The 16,544-nt window shown below is 50.7% G+C and overlaps 7 protein-coding genes across 7 annotated transcripts; 4 read left to right on the top strand and 3 right to left on the bottom strand.

Annotated features, from left to right (window-relative positions):
• Positions 1-633: 633 nt before the first annotated feature.
• On the top strand, positions 634-1,950 carry BDW74DRAFT_170266 (uncharacterized protein; the record flags this gene model as incomplete). The annotated part of the gene is made up of 4 exons (XM_073727141.1): positions 634-844; positions 898-975; positions 1,030-1,152; positions 1,199-1,950. The coding sequence occupies 4 exons, from the start codon at positions 634-636 to the stop codon at positions 1,948-1,950; spliced, it is 1,164 nt and encodes a 387-aa protein (XP_073580069.1).
• Positions 1,951-2,228: 278 nt separating this feature from the next.
• On the bottom strand, positions 2,229-3,392 carry BDW74DRAFT_85560 (DUF3602 domain-containing protein). Its single transcript, XM_073733897.1, has 6 exons — positions 3,327-3,392; positions 3,154-3,230; positions 3,035-3,065; positions 2,916-2,985; positions 2,718-2,837; positions 2,229-2,656 (listed from the first exon to the last, which is right to left on the bottom strand). The coding sequence occupies exons 2-6, from the start codon at positions 3,200-3,202 to the stop codon at positions 2,507-2,509; spliced, it is 420 nt and encodes a 139-aa protein (XP_073580068.1). The 5' UTR covers positions 3,203-3,230; positions 3,327-3,392; the 3' UTR covers positions 2,229-2,506.
• A 163-nt stretch (positions 3,393-3,555) lies between these two features.
• Positions 3,556-5,388, bottom strand: BDW74DRAFT_160280 (putative mitochondrial phosphate carrier protein). The gene is made up of 7 exons (XM_073725595.1): positions 5,315-5,388; positions 4,856-5,149; positions 4,640-4,804; positions 4,337-4,590; positions 3,945-4,290; positions 3,875-3,894; positions 3,556-3,786 (listed from the first exon to the last, which is right to left on the bottom strand). The coding sequence occupies exons 2-7, from the start codon at positions 5,132-5,134 to the stop codon at positions 3,717-3,719; spliced, it is 1,134 nt and encodes a 377-aa protein (XP_073580067.1). The 5' UTR covers positions 5,135-5,149; positions 5,315-5,388; the 3' UTR covers positions 3,556-3,716.
• Positions 5,389-5,542: 154 nt separating this feature from the next.
• On the top strand, positions 5,543-6,516 carry BDW74DRAFT_160279 (putative cystathionine beta-synthase (beta-thionase)). Its single transcript, XM_073725594.1, has 2 exons — positions 5,543-5,824; positions 5,887-6,516. The coding sequence occupies exons 1-2, from the start codon at positions 5,720-5,722 to the stop codon at positions 6,307-6,309; spliced, it is 528 nt and encodes a 175-aa protein (XP_073580066.1). The 5' UTR covers positions 5,543-5,719; the 3' UTR covers positions 6,310-6,516.
• A 219-nt stretch (positions 6,517-6,735) lies between these two features.
• BDW74DRAFT_187764 (major facilitator superfamily domain-containing protein) lies at positions 6,736-10,239 on the top strand (the record flags this gene model as incomplete). Its single annotated transcript, XM_073731566.1, has 6 exons — positions 6,736-6,782; positions 7,768-8,092; positions 8,166-8,266; positions 8,343-9,015; positions 9,142-9,153; positions 9,220-10,239. The coding sequence occupies 6 exons, from the start codon at positions 6,736-6,738 to the stop codon at positions 9,490-9,492; spliced, it is 1,431 nt and encodes a 476-aa protein (XP_073580065.1). The 3' UTR covers positions 9,493-10,239.
• A 2,216-nt stretch (positions 10,240-12,455) lies between these two features.
• BDW74DRAFT_181909 (uncharacterized protein) lies at positions 12,456-14,363 on the bottom strand (the record flags this gene model as incomplete). The annotated part of the gene is made up of 6 exons (XM_073730128.1): positions 12,456-12,467; positions 12,522-12,899; positions 13,298-13,483; positions 13,531-13,917; positions 13,972-14,076; positions 14,274-14,363. 6 exons carry the CDS (start codon positions 14,361-14,363, stop codon positions 12,456-12,458), a joined length of 1,158 nt encoding a protein of 385 aa, XP_073580064.1.
• A 511-nt stretch (positions 14,364-14,874) lies between these two features.
• BDW74DRAFT_85483 (uncharacterized protein) lies at positions 14,875-15,675 on the top strand. The gene is made up of 3 exons (XM_073733896.1): positions 14,875-15,065; positions 15,113-15,231; positions 15,286-15,675. Exons 1-3 carry the CDS (start codon positions 14,993-14,995, stop codon positions 15,580-15,582), a joined length of 489 nt encoding a protein of 162 aa, XP_073580063.1. The 5' UTR covers positions 14,875-14,992; the 3' UTR covers positions 15,583-15,675.
• The last annotated feature ends 869 nt before the right edge of the window (positions 15,676-16,544 follow it).

The raw sequence follows: 16,544 nt of genomic DNA, 5'->3' as shown, positions 1-16,544 counted from the left end.
CTCAAAAGGCATCAACCTTCCCTCTTGGTCTTGTTCTTCCCCTCGTCGGCTCTTTTGTCACTTCATCGCCTCGTCGCTTCATCAGCTTCTTCATCAGCTTCATCCACTCTGTTTCTATCTTGAACCGGTTCTTGACAGTCCAGGTAACTAAACCCTTCTTGTGCTAGCAATCAGGCTCCATCGTCCTGTTTCACCGTCGATCGCCAGCCCCAACCATCTCTTTCTCGTTGGCTGACCGGTTGTTGCAGCGTTAATTTCCTGCCTCCACCTTTCCACCGCACCCACGTTCGCGCTGGCTCAACTATTTTTATCGGTCCAAACGTCATTCTCTCGACGGCGTAGCAATCGCTTTGCACCCTGCCAGTAGTTCTGATAACCATAAACATATTGTCTTGCTGGCGTCCTCGATCTGCACGGTTCGCTCTTGCTGCCTTGAAACGTGCTAGAAAGTGCATATCCGACTCGAGCAAGGAACCTGATTTCGGTTGGACTAATTGCTCCATCCAACCCACTTGACTTGGCGGTTCCCACTATCCTAATCGCCGCGCTCCACCACGGTGATCGCGACGGGCTCGACAGCTCCAATTCCCAGCCTGCTTTATCGGCCACTAAGGATTAGTCTTCGTCATAAAAATGGATTCCTCCCCCCAGCCCACGTCTCCGACGCACTCTAAGCGCAGTCGTGCTTTCAGCTCCAGCGGCAGGTCCGACAGATCAGAAAAAACCCATCGCTCTAGCGGCTATGGCAATAAAATACCTCTTGTCGAAACACCTGAAGAGAAACATAGATATAGTCTACAAACAAAAGCCGACCCAATGATGGCCATGAGCGAGGCGCAACCTAGTATGTTGCCTGACGCCGAATTGTGATTTCAAATTTACTGACCAGCTCTGCAGATTTGGTTGCTTTGGAAAAGTCAAATCTTGGTAGTCTCAGGTCCATGCAACACAAAGATCAGTATGGCAATATCATAAGTGCGTTTCCCGGGACATATTGCTGTTTTTTTTCCTGGTGATTGACCTTGACAGGCGATCCCGATTTTTCTAACCCTACCCGGCCCCGATTCGAACGTCCTTTGGAGACAATCCGCTCATTTGAAGCTGCCATATATGGACAGTACGCTAGTCGCCCTACGTCTTATGCACAACCAGGTATGTCCCTTTGTGCTAGAGGAGACTTCGGTCGCTAACTGCGCAGGTGAAGAGGGTGGTGACCACAGCAGACGGAGCAGCTACTACAACCAATATCCGAACGGGCAAAACCGGCAATACAATGATCGTGGATATCATGGCGGCCGGCCAAACAACTATTCGCGACCGAACAGTTATATGGACAACGGCAACGGTTACTACAACGGCGGCGGTCCCTCAGAGAGCTACTACCCATACAACCAGACCGGCGGGCGGCGACCACGTCAACCTCGAGGTCATTCCGAGCAGCCTTCGTACTCAAGCCAACCGAGCGGGTATAATCAGAATGCATACGGACAAAGCGGCTATTTCAAGTCATCGGACAATGTTACTGTTGCGACGCCCTCCGGTTCTGGCAGCACCCCTGATCAATGGGCTAATTCGACCGATCCAAGTTCGATCAACAGCTCACTCGACCAGTTTCAACAGCAGCAGCAGCTACAGCAGCAACAACCAGAGCAAGCCCTGGCAGACAGTTACGGCTTCCAAGGCTTCGGTGCCGGGCCACATATCAATGACCAGACGTTCGTGCCCAATGCGGCTGGCAAAGCTTCATACGGTCAGGCTCCTCCAGCTCCCCCAGCCCATGATCCAAATGCCGGAGGTCCGGTTGGTGGTCCACCAAATCCTCAACTTGTCGCCGGGCGTCGCCACCTTCAGCGCAAATCGCAACTGCAGAGCGTGAGCGTGCCGCCCGACGCAGGCGACACCGGCACGAAGCGCAAAAGCTGGTTCAAACGCACGTTCAACAAGAACTAGCCCTCTGTTGTTTTCGATACCTTTCCCCTTCAACTCCCACTACCCATTCCAGCGTTCTCGGCATTAATTTACTCAGGTGTAGTACTCGGCGTTTTACTTGTTCTCCAACTGGAAATTGCGGTGATTGCATCACCGTATTGGTTTCAAATCTGGTTGCATGCTTATCTAATAGGTAGTGTTTTGACGATGATGAGATTACGATATGTGAATAATATCCATAATGTACCTATGAAACACGACAGCTCCTTCATTTTAGGTTCATTCGAACTGTATCTTTACTCGATCGTCGGCACTAGAACGTAGGGCCAGACATCTAGGATTACTGAAGATTAGTGGAACTCTATATAGTTTCCCCGCTCTATATGTTCGCAGCACGACTATATTCAGATGTAAACAAGCGCACTATCTAGTACCTTGCTCAGGCAAGGGTAGTCCGAATCAAACAGCAAGAGGGAATCAAAAAACAAGCAGCAAAACAAACGACAACTCAAAAACACCCCAGGGTTCATCGCCACCATTACCTCCACAGACCTAGGCAGATAGACATTTGGAGAAATCACTTCTTCCCAAAGATCTTATGCTTCAACTTATCCGCCAACCCCTCATGCGCAACACCGGCCTTCTTCTCCTCTTTCTTCTCTTCCTTCTTCTCCTCCTTGGCCTTCTTGTGCTCGGGGTCTAGGTGCACGTTTCCTTGGCCGCCACGCTGTCATGATACCAATTAGCGTTTCCTCCGTTGGATTTCTTCTGGGGCTCGTAGAACGTACGCCGGTATGGTAGTCTCCGTCCACAGACTGTCGCACTGAGATCTCCGGGATGAACTCCGTGTCGTGCGGTTGCTTCGCGGGCTTCACATGAGGGGAGCCGATGTTTCCGGCGCCGCCGCGCTGAGTGTCTTGTTAGCATGCGATCTCCTGGGCGTCTTATGTAGATGGGTGGTGAGTAAGACAAAAGACAGAACATACACCAGCGGAGTAAGCGCCGTCGCCTTGGTCGCCTGTCGGTCCTTCGCGGACGATGCCGCCGTCGATGTACCTGGTGGTCTTGTTAGCGCTGGACTCTCTGGAGCTATAAAGATACATACTCATTGCTGTCAGGGCCGATATTCCCCTGGCCTTTGCGATGCGATGCGATGTCAGTTATGCTCGGAGAGTCTGGGTCAAGGGGTCCAAGGCGGGGCAGGGCTGAATGGTGGATACGAACCTCCACGGCCGTGGGAGACAATAGGTGCATGTTCGTCTTGTGCGGTCATGTTTGAATGTGATGTTGTTTGCGATTCTCTTCAGTCGTGTATAAATAGCAGTAGATATGTGAGTCGTGACGTGGTTCAAGATCAGGGGAAAAGCTGAGGTGGGGGGATCGGGATAAATAAATACGATAAGGTACGTCAGGAGCCAGTCAGCCAGGGCAAGCGCGAGACCAAAGGAGTTGGAGGCTTGGAGCCTTTCTACGTATGAACTAGTGGGACGAGTTATGACGTTGGGTTGGAAGACCAAGATCTATATCAGACAGGCATATGAAGCCGAGCTGATAAGATAACCAGTGACTAACTTTTTGGCTGATAGTGAGCAATAATTTCCCGCCTACTGAGCCAACCAAGAGTGGTCGAGGATATAGAATTGATATTATTGCTTCAAATTTCAACATACATTTGCTAAATGGGGCAAAAACGACGGGAGCAACTATTTCAGGATACCTCATACCTTCATGATGCAATCATATCGTGTGATTGCCTGAGTCACTGACCCACGGAACAACATCTATACCTACTTCTGTTGCTGTGCTGGGCCACCACCTGTGGTTGGTAGGCCCATGAAGATCTTGAACGAATCGTAGCTGTTGGACAAGGTTAGCACATGTTCCCCCAAAATACCCGACCCCGATCCAAGCGAGCTGAAAAATAAGCAAGTAAATAGATACATACATCATCCATTGAAGGCCAGTCTATAGCATCCATTAGTATTGATTCAAGAGCTGTTGAAATAGAGACTCACCAAAGTACCGATCATGACGATTCTCACAGGAAGACCATTCCAGAGACCCTTGAAGCCAATCTCCTTGTAGATACGGCCTGTCGCAGCACCGAATGCTTCGCCAGGCAGTCGATTCGCGTTCAACTTACTCACCATGACGTCGGCCGGATGGGAAACGATAGCGCACAGAATACCAGCAAGGTATCCTCCAGAGAATGCGACGACGGTTTGCGCGCCCTTGTTGTAATCGGTCTTTTGTCCTGGAAGGTAGTGATAGATTGCTTCCACAATGTTCTCAAAGGAGGCAAATTTCATCATGGTGTAGGGGATCTGTCGGCCCCAGAGGGGATACAATCCTTTGTACAGGCTTGTGCTATTAGTATCAGGTTGAGGCAGCTTATGCGCTTGCTTACCCAGCCGTCCCCTCTTTCGCGACAATAGCAGAAATACCGCCAAACGTGGAGCGGAACTCAGGCGGAATAGTTGTCTGCGTGCGCACCTTCACTGCCTCAAAGGGACAGAGCGCAATGTCAGCAATAAACTCGGCCGAGGCACTAGCTGTCAGGTACAGAGCGGTCTTGTAGCGCGCAGCATTTTCGACTCCGACAAGGTCACTGTAGAACTTCTTGAAGTACTCGTATCCTCCGTACTTGAAAGCTCCTTGGGCCTTTCGCCAATTAGCACAAACGTAGCAAGCACTATTAGAACCAGCTTACGCTGTAACCAAAGAATGTAGGGCTCCAGCCGGTAAACACACCCCTCACACCTTCGGCGACACGGATCTTCCTAAAGGCATCCATGTTGCTCTTGTACAGCGCGGAGTCGACCTGGCGTCGGCATTTGATGAGATCCAACGGGGTTACGGCAGTGTGAGTTAGGCCCTGGCCTATTGGTTAGCCCTGTCAATGACTACACCAGTGAGTATCCCTTACACAAGCCAACAGGCCTCCAAACGTACAGGCCGCATAGTACTTAGCCGTCCAGGGCTCGATCTTGCCAGCTTTGGCCTGCGCTTTTTGTCTCGCGACCTCAAATTCTCTCGCCGCTTCCTTACTAACGGCATTGGCCTTCTTCTCGATATCTTCGATAACGTTCCAGGCAGGGAATGGCTCTCGTCTCGGCGCAGCAGGACGGGAAGCCTGCGGTTGCTGGCTCAATGGACGTTGGGAGGAAAAGGCATTGGCGATGTCGTCCTTCGAAGGAAACATCATGGCGACTTAGTGATGCTAAGAGCAGTCAGCCTTTGGATACTTCGTACTTGCTCTTTGGATAACACAGATCGCAGCGTTGTATACAGCGTCGGAGTATGGATCCTGAGTGGGTCACAACGCCAATCGTCCCCACCAGGGCTGATTGATAGGATGAAGATGCCAACTGCTTGCCTTACCTACCGATCTTTCAGAATACAAGCTCGAAGCGCAAATCTCAGAGAGATATCGATAATGAAGAGAAACACAAAGCAAAAGGGCACATAGCGCGAAAGATAAGCACTAATACGGAGCACGAAGGTCCTGTTGGTGGCCGGATGACGTAGAGCGCGACATGTGACTCTGACTCTGAATCCCGCGTCCCGATCGGGTAGTGGGTCGGTGTCACTGTAGCTTCGAGCGGGCTTTGAATTTCTTTTCACCTTGACAAGTCCCCGAGTATTCATCACCAACATCTCCAGCGCATCAATTGCTGCTGAACTACAAATCTACAGGCCATTCATTGAGCGACATTGAACTTCTCGCGAATCGTCCATCTCTCCGCCCTCAATCAATTTCCCCCGCTCCTCTTACCCCTCTCAACACAAAATGGCCTCCTACATGAACGCCAGCGAAGCCTTTGTCCGCGAAAAGCTCGACGCAAGCACAGCAAACCCAATTCCACAATCGGCATGGGCCGACAAATACCGCGGAGTAAGTGACCCTAATCTCGCGAGTCCAAAGCTCCTGTCTAGCTAACAAAAATATCGCAAAAGGCCACAGTCGAAGACCTAGATCCCCCACCCGCCCTCTCCGTCTCCCCCAGCACCCCCATCTCCGCTGCGCTCCTCGCCGCCTTTGAACGCGACTACACACACCTCACTGTTACCTCATCCACGGAGCGCGCCCTCCTCGGATACCTCAGCATCCCACGACTCAAGGAGCTCCTTGCCGCGGGGACGGTGAAGGAGTCGGATAACGTTGCGGCGGCCATGCAGAGATTCAACAGGAAGCGCGGCACGTACCAGGTTATCACGATGGAGACACCGTTGGAGGACTTACAGCGTTTCTTTGAGAGCGGTGAGGGGTCGAATGGAGAACAAAGGGAGTTTGCGGTTGTGACGGATGTGGAGAGGAAGTTTGTGCTGGGGGTTGCGACCAAGGGGGACCTGGAGGAGTTTGTAAGGAGGAGGCCTTGATTTGCTTCTTTCTTTGAGAGCTCTGTTTTCTCCTTTTCCTTTGATTCTCGTACTGAGAACGCGATGCATTTCCAGGCGCAGCTATTCAACATGGACTGGACATATACCTACTGAGGGGCATAGCCATGCGTGGCTACTTTAACATTCGGACCGCTGTTTATAGACACAAATACCTATCTTGAACTTCATACTTGTCTGCTTCCTCGAGGCACTATAGAAGGAACATCCTTATCATTTGGGTGGGGAAAAGATTAGGAATATATAATCAATGTCGCATAATGTACATACATTCAGGAACAATCGAACCAGCTAGTTTCGACGACCTATTGAGCCTTCCCGCCCTTCCTCTTCGCCGCATCCGCCTCCCTCTCCTCCTTGTCCTCCTGCCACGCAACATAGATATATAGAAAGAGAATGACATTCGCCATGACGGCCGCAATGATTCCAGCAACAGTTGAGCTCGCTTCGGACATGTAAGTCAGCATACAAACCTCAAGTCTTTGCCTTTCCACCAGGGGGATGAAAGAGACAAAGAACCAAAGGGAAGAAGAACTCACCCCCAAACGTCACCGAGACAAAATACATCCCCACGGGCGTCGTGATCATGGCGATAGTGAAGCCGATGAGTTTGTAGATTACGTGCCTGGGTTCTTGTTAGCGGTTATCTCGAGTACTGTATTTATAACACATCATAGGAGAACTAGATTAGGATGGATGGTCCATGGGTGGTCAGTGAGTACACTCACATCGGCACAGCAGGTGAAGTATCAGAGCTGACCTCTGAGCGCTTCTCACCCGGCGTACTGTCGGGAGCAGCGGCATCGGCGTAGGACTTTCCGGGTCGAAGGGTGGCCATTTTGATGGTGGGGTGCTGGGACTATTCCAAGCTGTCTGTCCACTGGCGTGACTAGGTAAAGAAGCTCCCTAGCTATGAGAGCTAGGTTGGGTGCTGTGGCTGCGGGGGTAGAACTCGGGTAAGCCGGTATTGATAGCTTGGGCCAATGAGCGTACAGTGACACAGGTTTTGAAAACTTCGGTCGTCGAAGGGACAATTGATCCAGCTTCCAGAGCTTCTGATGATCTCGAATGTTGTTCAAGCTTGGGAATGTGGAGAACTGACAGGCAGATGAAATGCAGGGGTCTTGGCACGCTAACCGTATCCGGCTTTGTAGGGCTGTATACAGCAGTCTCTGGAGTATAACAGGTAAAGGTTCTATGATTTAATGCTTTTGACCAATATTCTCAAGGTATGATCTAGCAGCCATGCTGGGGGATAAAAGGATACGAGGAATGGAAGATAAACGAGCGTTATTACTTACGACCAAGGCATGATGTGCCTTGCATTAGGGGAATTACCAGTAGCGGGCCTTCTATCATTGACAAAGCACAGCTTTCCCATCACACAGGCCTCTCTTTCTCCCCCTTTGTTTATCATCCCCCTTTCTTCTACCACTTTAGTCTTTTCCAGCGCCCACTATGGCATGCGAAGAAAAAACCCACGCCCAACCCAAACCCGTCCCAAGAACCACAACACTCCATCTTCACCACTCCCCAGAAATGGCTCATCATTAGCGTAGCCTCCTACTCCGCCTGCTTCTCAACCCTCAGCAGCCTAATCTACTACCCCGCCATCCCCGCCCTATCATCGTCACTGCACACCTCAGTCGACAAGATCAACCTCACCGTGACCGTCCACATGGCCGTCGCCGCCATCGCTCCCGCCCTAATCGGCGACTTGGCTGATATCTCAGGCCGACGGCTCGTATACATCCTGATGTTTAATGTTTACGTCGCGACGAATCTGTCAATTGCATTGACGAAGACATATTCTGCGCTATTGAGGCTGAGTTCTCCAGGCGCTCTCGATTTCAGGGACGTTTTTGACTGCGTATGGGGTGCTTGCGGATGTTACGGCGCCTGCTGAGCGCGGGTCGTTTGCTGTGCTGGTTTCGTTTGCGTAAGCTACGGTGCTTTTATTTTGTCAAGCGGTGCTGTGCTTGGGTTCCATATAGCTAGGCTGACAGGTTTGCCAGCGTTGGCGTCGCCCCGACCCTCGGCCCAATCTTAGGCGGGCCCTTGACGTACGCGGCTGGGTGGCCGTGGATCTTCGGGTTTCTTTGCATTGCCTCGGGGGCCTGCTTGGACACAATCGTCCTCTTTCTCCCAGAAACATGCCGTGAGATTGTGGGGGACGGCTCGATTCCTGTGCCCCGTTATCTCCAGCCTCTGATTCCGGGGATAATGGGGAGCGGTCACAGTAACGTTGACAGCAATGTTGAAGAGCAAGATGTTAGACGGACAGCCCGTCGCTTTCCCAACCCGTTCAAGCCCATAACAATCCTCGCGCGCCCAGACAACACAGTTATCGTCATAGCTTGTGGTCTGCTATATACAGTCTACACCTGTATCACCGCGTCTTTGGCTACACTATTTGTACCAATATATAGCCTGAGTCAATGGGAAGCAGGACTGATTTACATTCCCTTTGGGGTAGGCGGGATAGTATCAACCTTTGTCTCTGGACGAATGCTCAACAGTGCGTGGCGAGATGCAAGGCTTAAGAGAGGGTTGCCTCTTGACAAAGGGCGCGGGGACGATCTCGATAACTTTCCAGTCGAGAAGGCGCGCCTGCGTGTCGTCTGGGTGCCAATGTGTTTGACGGTAGCGACTGTGGTGGGTTCTGGATGGGCATTGCATTTCCATACTGTGAGCTGTTCGTTTTATTTTCTAGTCTTGACGGTGTAAAGGCTGTATGGGCTGACATGACGGGTCTTTTGGAATGCATATTTCTGTCCCGCTAGTTCTTCATTTCTTTGCGGAGTTGTGATGCAGCTCGATTTTAGTGTGAATATCCCCGACATACCCTCTGAGGCCTGAGAAAGACAACACGCTGACGGTGCCTTGTATCAGGTCTATAACACGCTGTTAGTAGAAAAGAGTCACCGGTCTCCGGCCGCAGCTCAAGCATCGAGCGACATGATACGCTGTGCCCTTGCGGCAATTGCGATCTCGTTCTTACAGAACATTATTGACGCGCTTGGTATAGGGTGGGCATTCACGCTAATGGGAGGATTGTGCTTGCTGGCCACGGGCATGTTTGTGGTCAATTGCAGTAAAGGCATGGCGTGGAGACAGAAATACAGGCACAAATGGCATCGGATGGGCAATGGAGACCAGGGGTAAATGAGATTGAACCAAGACCGAGAGTCACCCCAGACCAGCCGCTGTGATCACCGCGATCTCCCTGTTCCTAGGGCAAAGCAAGCTCCGCTCCTTCCTCCAGACTGTGCACAGCGCGAGGCTCTCCTTACCTGTCCAGTCTCCTGGTAGCATGAAAAGCGTCTCAAAAGCAGAATTGCACCCAGATTGAGAGCCCATTTTATAGCTTCTGTTTACCCCAGCAGCGGTGCCTCTAGTCGACGACGAAAATGACGGAATTGTTGGAGGCTGAGGCGAGTGACGCAGTGACGGATATGGTTGGCCAATGGGGATCCCCGCCGAATAGACAGAGAACTCTTTTAATAGAAATATCAGGCGGTCTTGGGAGAGAAGGGCAAGTACGGTGGCAACATGGGAGGTGACTCCTCTAGGGAGCAGGACCGGAGTCAGAGCGATAGTTGTATTTGAAGTGTGAATTGTATTTGCATCAGGCGATGAAGTCTCTGTAGTAAACGAGTAAATATTCTTCTTTCCCTTGAAAATTTTACCCAGAGAGATTAGGGAGATTATATGGCGTTTCTCATGGCTTGTCAAGGTGCGGTCAATGACCCTTTCTTGACTTGCGGGATCATCTGTAGGTGATGGGTGTTCTTAGTCTCCATCAGCCGTAAACGCAACCTGATAATATCGTAGGTTTGCAAGAGACCAATCCCATATGGAGATGGAGCATGGCTCAAAAGCGAGCAAAGTGCCGTCCAGCGGATGCAGTGCCCATTTGCGCTTATTCCCCTGCCATTCGAGGTAGCTGGCCACTTTGCCTCGTTCTAGAGAGATAGTACACGCCATAGTCACCGATGACACGAGGAGGTGGCCGTCATTCGAGAACAATAACTGTACTATGGGACCTGCGATATTGTTCTTCATTGGCATTTCAAGAACCGTTTCAGCCACCAAAAAATGCGCTCATATACCTTGGAGCTCAATTGACCTGACAGTGACGTTCTTGCTCTAATCTGAAAAGCAGATATACCGACCGTCTGGGCTCCATGCTACCTGTTCAATGCTGAGAAAGCCCCTAGTGATATGGAGATCTCCCAGCTTCCCACGCTTGATGTCGTAGAGTGCCATAGTCCCATACTCTGTTCCGAAACAGTATAGACGACCAAGTGGAGATGCTCCAATGGCAGTGATTGAGTCCGCTCTCCTTAATGTGGCAGTCGATAGGGCAGAAGCAATGCCTAGGCTTGTTGAACCGGTATAACTATCAGGAACCTTGTCCAAACGTTCTGCGTAACACATCAGCACGCTGGGCTCCCAGGCATTTCCGTACACCCCCCGAATATCGTAGAAACGATGAAGATTCGGCCCAAATGCCAATCCAAGAACTGGATCTTGCGAAGCGAGTTGAAAGAGCAACTGGAAACCTGAAGTCGTATATACCTTAAGGTCCCCTGCACGTCGCCAGTTGCAAAGAGATGGCCATCTCTGCTCATTGCCAATCGGGAGGCATTGACTCGCATCTCCTCTTGGACTCACTTCATACGGGTTCCACTTAAACTCGACACCTTCTATATAGAGGCCCAGGATCTCGGGCGAGTGTGGAAGCTATATTGCCTCGAGTAGTTCATCTCGGAAGACTTCGTCCCGAGCACGCCAGCAGTGGTTGATATGTTCCGGACCCTCCACCTCCCATGCAGATAGTGGATGCCCCCTATAGGCAACAGCCACCAGAGTCCCATCATTGTTCAGAGCCATGTAGCTGGAAGAGTTGAGGAAATGTCCATCAAGCTCGGGCTCCTCAAGCTCCGCCACGAGCTGCCAGGTTGGCGATAAGTCGTTCAAAGCTAGTGACCTGATAGTCAGGTCCTCGGAACCCACCAAGAGGGTACTATTATCATTAGAAAGGAGTATGGCCAGCGGTCGGGGTCGGGACTCCAGGTTTTGAACAGTCAAAAGGCATCTCCCTGATGATATTTCCCAAACCTTTGTAGTTTTGTAGCCGTATGTTACGAGCTGTGTACCGGCATCGTTCAATGCGATCCGATAAACGCGCTTCCCGTGCTTGATTGGACTTGTATGTAACTTCTCGAAATCTGACGCATAGTATAGAGAAACATCGCCCGACGAAGATGACACCGCGACCTGTTTACCTGCTACTTGAACGGACAAGGAGTAGCTATTGAAGGATAGCCGAGCAATGGAGTCCTCCCAGTCTGGATTCGAAAGACCTGAGACCGTAAGTGTACCGCTTTCAGGTTTTCCAAATTTCTGAAAAATGGCTGAAATTGTCGGGCAAAATGGAGGTATGATTTTGTAGATCGCCTCTGGATTGCGGCGCAGGCTGGTGCCAAATTCCCCCAGAATCTTGACAAAGTCAACTGCCCAACTTTCCAATAAGGGTCTTCAGTAAGTTGAGTGGTATCGATGGCTGTTGTGGGCTGTGTCTCATGTCGCGAAGCGGCGTATTTTGAAAGGTGTTTGGAGGCGCGGACCAAAATCCGTAGTTGTTTTGTGACGACCAGAACGTGGACCCATGTCAGAATCCAACTTTCGGTCAAGAACTTTTTTACAGCCTTTGCGGCGACCTGCGATGTGGCGGGCACCAGAGCTAGGTGAGATGACCAGGAGGAAGCGCTATAGTCGAGGAACTCAGGCTTCTGGTTTCGGTGGAGTTTCCCCCAGCGCAACATGGCCACTATTGTCAAGCACGACAAATCCCCCACATAAATCCACGACAGACTGCTCGAGGTCTAGCATACCAGAAAATTCTTCATTCAGGGCTTGGAAAAGCTCGGCTACTGTCAATATGCGGAAGGAGCAAGCAAGGCATTGCAAGATTTTCTGTGCAAGGTACCGGGCAGAGTCGGACGGGTTTCTGGTTATAGATAGGGCCATTCGGTCATAGGGTGCTTCCATGCCAGGGGGAAACTCCTGTAGAGCGTTCGACACATCTGCCGTAGTATAGCATGTATTCAGTTTCTCAACGGCTAGCGTACCCACTAGTAGCGAGTCAATATGATAGGGATATGAGCTTTTAGGCATACCTGGCTTACCAAGAAATTGTTTTGCGCGCCTGCAACTTTACGCTGCAAAATACTTTGCTTGAAGTCAGCGCCCGCGCTCATGCTGAGTTCTCGACGAATATGAGCGTAGAAATCTTCCACATGACCATCGATTCTAATTGCTCCTTGGCGAATCGATGGTGAGATTTTCGCCAGTGCTCTGGTGATCTCGGAGATTGGCCGGCCAAGAAGGAGAACACGGATTGGTATTGTCGAGTGCTCAAGATCAGAGAACAGTTTGATGACTGATCGAGCATCATCAGCCTCATCCAGGCCATCAATTACCCAGAATAGCGGGCCATCTTTCATCTTGAACAAAATGGAGTTGAACAACCGATCCCAGGTTGTTCGTGCACCTGCTGCTCTAAACTCGATTCCTTCATTAGCAAGCTCAGAGATGCGAAGTCCAAACTCAGGAATATGCTAAGCAGCTTGGTATGCGATAGAACGCAGCAGAAGACTCAATGTCCGCTTCTTGCGGTCAGCAAACCTGATAAAGAAGTACTGACAGTGGACACCCTGCTTCACTAGATGATCAATTACGAAAGATGCTAGGACTGACTTTCCTGTGGCAGCTCCCCCATGTGCAAACAATATAGAAGCATCGGGCTCTTGAAGGTCTAGCCAATCAGCAAATGCGTCCTCTCTCAGGAGGGAAGCGCTTGTTCCTGTAGTCCATTGTTCCTGGAGAAAGATGTAATCGCTGTCGGGCAATTGAGGCAAGCCTAGCGCACTTCTCAAATCGCTGGATTTGCTGCACTGCTTACAGCCTTGTCCTTGGGGCCGGAGGCGGAAATGATCTTGCTAACAATGGACTTGAGAGCGTTTCGCACTGTGATGTAGTTCGGATCATGGCGATTTTCGTACTTGCAGACGCCGTGATGATCAGCATCAAGAGCCTTATATATTTCCCCAGGGTATCCCACGACAGGGGAGTCTATTTCGAGTATCATCTGTAAAAGTGAGCAATGCATTACTTCTAGTTTTGGACTTGACTGACAACCCGGGCAGCACCAATCGAGGTCGGCTGCGTTTCATAGAAAGACACAATATTCAACCGCGGAGCAATATGTCGAAATTGCTCGTTCAGCTTCTGCAAAGTAAAGGAGTCGGAAGAGAGCTCCGATACGTAGAACTTGGAATTGGTTAACCATGTTGCTTCGAGAACCCGGTGCAGGATATCTGCCAAGTTGGATCCTCTATGTGGTGTCGCAAGAAAAAGGATGGCAGAGATGGCCTTGCCTATATTCTCGTACTGAGGGTCATTTTGACCTTGCATGTAGGCCTGGTCGTGGTAAGAAAGGATATCTGCGAGAAAGGGTGTATGGTCTTTTACCTCCTTGACGATTAGTCCTCCCATACTATGAACAACGAACAGCAGCGGAACCTGTCACCCATCAGGAGACCATTACGTAGTACCTGTCCTTGTTTGATAACTTACCGCGCCAATATTTAGGTTCCCTGCTCGCTGATCGATGGCAGTTTTGAGATCGAAAAGGAGAGTCTTTGCGAAGTCTAGCACCGCAGTACTCGCGTTACCCTTCTTCTAGAACCTTGCGTTATATCCAAAGCTTAGAATCCTTGCGAGGCAAAGGTCCGGCTCAAGTGGAAGGAACGCCAAAGGCCAAAACAGGTCAGGGTCATGGTTCTTTGACCAGGTCCATCGACTTGTTCCGCCAAGGCCGTGAACAAACACAATGTCTGCCTTGTGACCATTTTGAGGAGTATAGATAACGTTCAAACCCAGCGGATTTGAGTCGACTTGCTCGATATTCGACGAGGAAAGGTTAGGCTGCGAATGATGCCTCGCATGCGATCCGGTTGACGTCCCATCTTGTTCCCCAGCTTGTTTCGAGGCAGCATATGAAGTGTTGTCCTGCGTGCTCTTCCGCCGGAGACTGATCCGATTGGAAAACTAATGGGGGGTGTCAGAGATGGCTTCTTGCAGCTAGGCTTCAGGTTGAGAACTAAGAACCCACCATCAGGAGGAACGAACGAGGAATGTGGAAAGAAGGAAGGAGCGGATGGTTTACGGTCGAATCATCGCATCGTTCCCCGCCATTAAATGAGCATCCGCGATGCGGCTGAGAAACACCAACATCCAAGTCCCCCGAGGTGGTCGGGGTGGTCAGACTCCCGCATGATGATGGAAACTCGCAGATAGTAATCAAGCTAGATACTCAAGGGCCTATAAGGACACTTTGGTATGGCTTTGGAACAAATCTGTGGCCAATCTGCTCACCTTTACCCCGCCCCAAGGATGCCAGCGGCTTGCAGGATCAATCATGCCGACGAGGATAGGCTATCTCGATGAGTTGGCACAGGGCTGTGCAAAAGCAGGGACACCTGAAGTCATGAGGCTCAACAATGGAATTGTTGAAAAGGATGGATTCGCTCATTCGCCTCCATCTAACCGCGCATTTCTCGGATACTCTCTTCGCAGAACCTCATGTTAGGTAGCCATGTTGGAAGCTCCTACTGGTTGGCTGACAGGGATCAAGGGCAACTTTCCCCTCCACGAGGCAGTCACCAAGGGTACGTTGGTCACTCTCAGGCATGGAAGGTACTAATACAAGGCAAAGTAATGCCACTTGGTACCGAGATTATCGCAGCAGAGTCATCTGGGGCGTCTGCATGGACGAAGACTGCAAATATCACGGTAAAACTGCCCGACGGAAGCCCAAAGAGATACTTCCTCAAGGTATTATTCCTGCCCTCGTCATTCTTGTCATGGCCGCTGATAACTTGACTATAGGTCGCATCGGGACGGGGGGCCCATTCGCTGGTAGAAGGCGAATACTATTCAGCATCGGCGATTGAAGCCGTTCTTCGCGATTTTGTCCCAAGCCCAGTGGGTTATGGAGAATATCGCAATGGCGAGTCCCAGGTTTACTTCTTCCTCGGCGACTTCCACGATTTTGACCTCCGAACCCCCCCTGAGCTTGGAATCATTGCCAACAAAATCGCGGAGCTCCATCTGAACTCCAAATCTCCACTAGAAAATTCGGGTTTCCAGTCCCAACGGTCTGCAGTGTGTTTGAGAATACCGTGAAATGGGAGACCAACTGGGCCAAGTGCTACGCAAATTTACTCAACGATGTTATTGGGTACGACCTGGAGACAAACGGGCCTTGGCCAGGGGTTGAGGCTGCCTGCAAGCAAACAGTCAATGCCGTGATTCCTTGGCTTTTGGGCGCCTTGCAATCCGAGGGACGTTCAATTGAACCAGTGCTAATTCATGGTGATCTGTGGGAGCAGAACGTCGGCCTTGACATGGAGACGAATTACTCACTTGCGTTTGATGCTGGATGCGTCTACGCGCATAATGAACTGGGATTTGGGACATGGAGATGCTCTTGGGCATATTAATTCAACTCACCCGTCTACCAGCGGTTCTACCAACACCATATTCAGCCATTGGAGCCGGTTGATGAGTGGGATGATAGGAACCGACTATACAGCCTTCATATCTACCTCAATGACTCCGCCGGTCACCCCGGGAGCCTCTCAAGAGCAACGTAAAGACCCTGCCTTGGCTAGTGCTTACGAGCGAGCGATGACTCTTGAGAATTCGGAACAGCTGAGCTAACCGGGCACATCCAGGGCTTATAATGACATGTTATTCCTATGCGAGAAATATGCACCATTAGAGACGCTGGAGAAGTATGACCCAGAAAAGGACATTAGTATCACGGGAGCCTTTATACAGCACGCTACCCATACCTTGAACCTAGGAGACCAGGTCCCCGTTACCAAATAGAATCTCTGCAGCATTTTCCTTCCCAGGGCACAATAGATCACATGACCTGACCTGTTCCAACTGGTACAGCCAGTCAAGGCGAGAGTCTTTTGAGGCCACCATAACAGTGCTCGACTATCTGGTTCAAATGCTTTTGGAGTTCCGGGGAGTAGGTGCTGCAGGGAGGGATTTCGCGGAATACCTTTCCCATCTGGTTAAATGAGACCCTTCCCGAGTTGAAACGCCACTTGGACGCCGTTATATTCCACAGGCGG

The sequence above is a fragment of the Aspergillus multicolor genome, assembly GCF_047715735.1.
Source record: "Aspergillus multicolor strain CBS 133.54 unplaced genomic scaffold BDW74scaffold_31, whole genome shotgun sequence".
Classification (NCBI taxonomy): Eukaryota; Fungi; Ascomycota; class Eurotiomycetes; order Eurotiales; family Aspergillaceae; genus Aspergillus; species Aspergillus multicolor.
The sequence above is the reverse complement of the archived record's forward strand: the minus strand, read 5'-3'. Positions and strand labels throughout refer to the sequence as shown.

Excerpts from the sequence above, each read along its gene's own strand:
- BDW74DRAFT_85560 (XM_073733897.1), bottom strand. The coding sequence starts at position 3,202 with ATGACCGCACAAGACGAACATGCACCTATTGTCTCCCACGGCCGTGGA. Across the intron at positions 3,066-3,153 it reads TGTCTCCCACGGCCGTGGAG|GCCAGGGGAATATCGGCCCT; the intron begins GTTCGTATCCAC and ends CGCATCGCAAAG. Across the intron at positions 2,986-3,034 it reads ATCGGCCCTGACAGCAATGA|GTACATCGACGGCGGCATCG; the intron begins GTATGTATCTTT and ends CAAGACCACCAG.
- BDW74DRAFT_160280 (XM_073725595.1), bottom strand. The coding sequence starts at position 5,134 with ATGATGTTTCCTTCGAAGGACGACATCGCCAATGCCTTTTCCTCCCAA. Across the intron at positions 4,591-4,639 it reads CTACATTCTTTGGTTACAGC|GCCCAAGGAGCTTTCAAGTA; the intron begins GTAAGCTGGTTC and ends AATTGGCGAAAG. Across the intron at positions 4,291-4,336 it reads GCGAAAGAGGGGACGGCTGG|CCTGTACAAAGGATTGTATC; the intron begins GTAAGCAAGCGC and ends TAATAGCACAAG.
- BDW74DRAFT_160279 (XM_073725594.1), top strand. The coding sequence starts at position 5,720 with ATGGCCTCCTACATGAACGCCAGCGAAGCCTTTGTCCGCGAAAAGCTC. Across the intron at positions 5,825-5,886 it reads GGGCCGACAAATACCGCGGA|GCCACAGTCGAAGACCTAGA; the intron begins GTAAGTGACCCT and ends ATATCGCAAAAG.
- BDW74DRAFT_85483 (XM_073733896.1), top strand. The coding sequence starts at position 14,993 with ATGTTGGAAGCTCCTACTGGTTGGCTGACAGGGATCAAGGGCAACTTT. Across the intron at positions 15,066-15,112 it reads CCACGAGGCAGTCACCAAGG|TAATGCCACTTGGTACCGAG; the intron begins GTACGTTGGTCA and ends TACAAGGCAAAG. Across the intron at positions 15,232-15,285 it reads CAAAGAGATACTTCCTCAAG|GTCGCATCGGGACGGGGGGC; the intron begins GTATTATTCCTG and ends ACTTGACTATAG.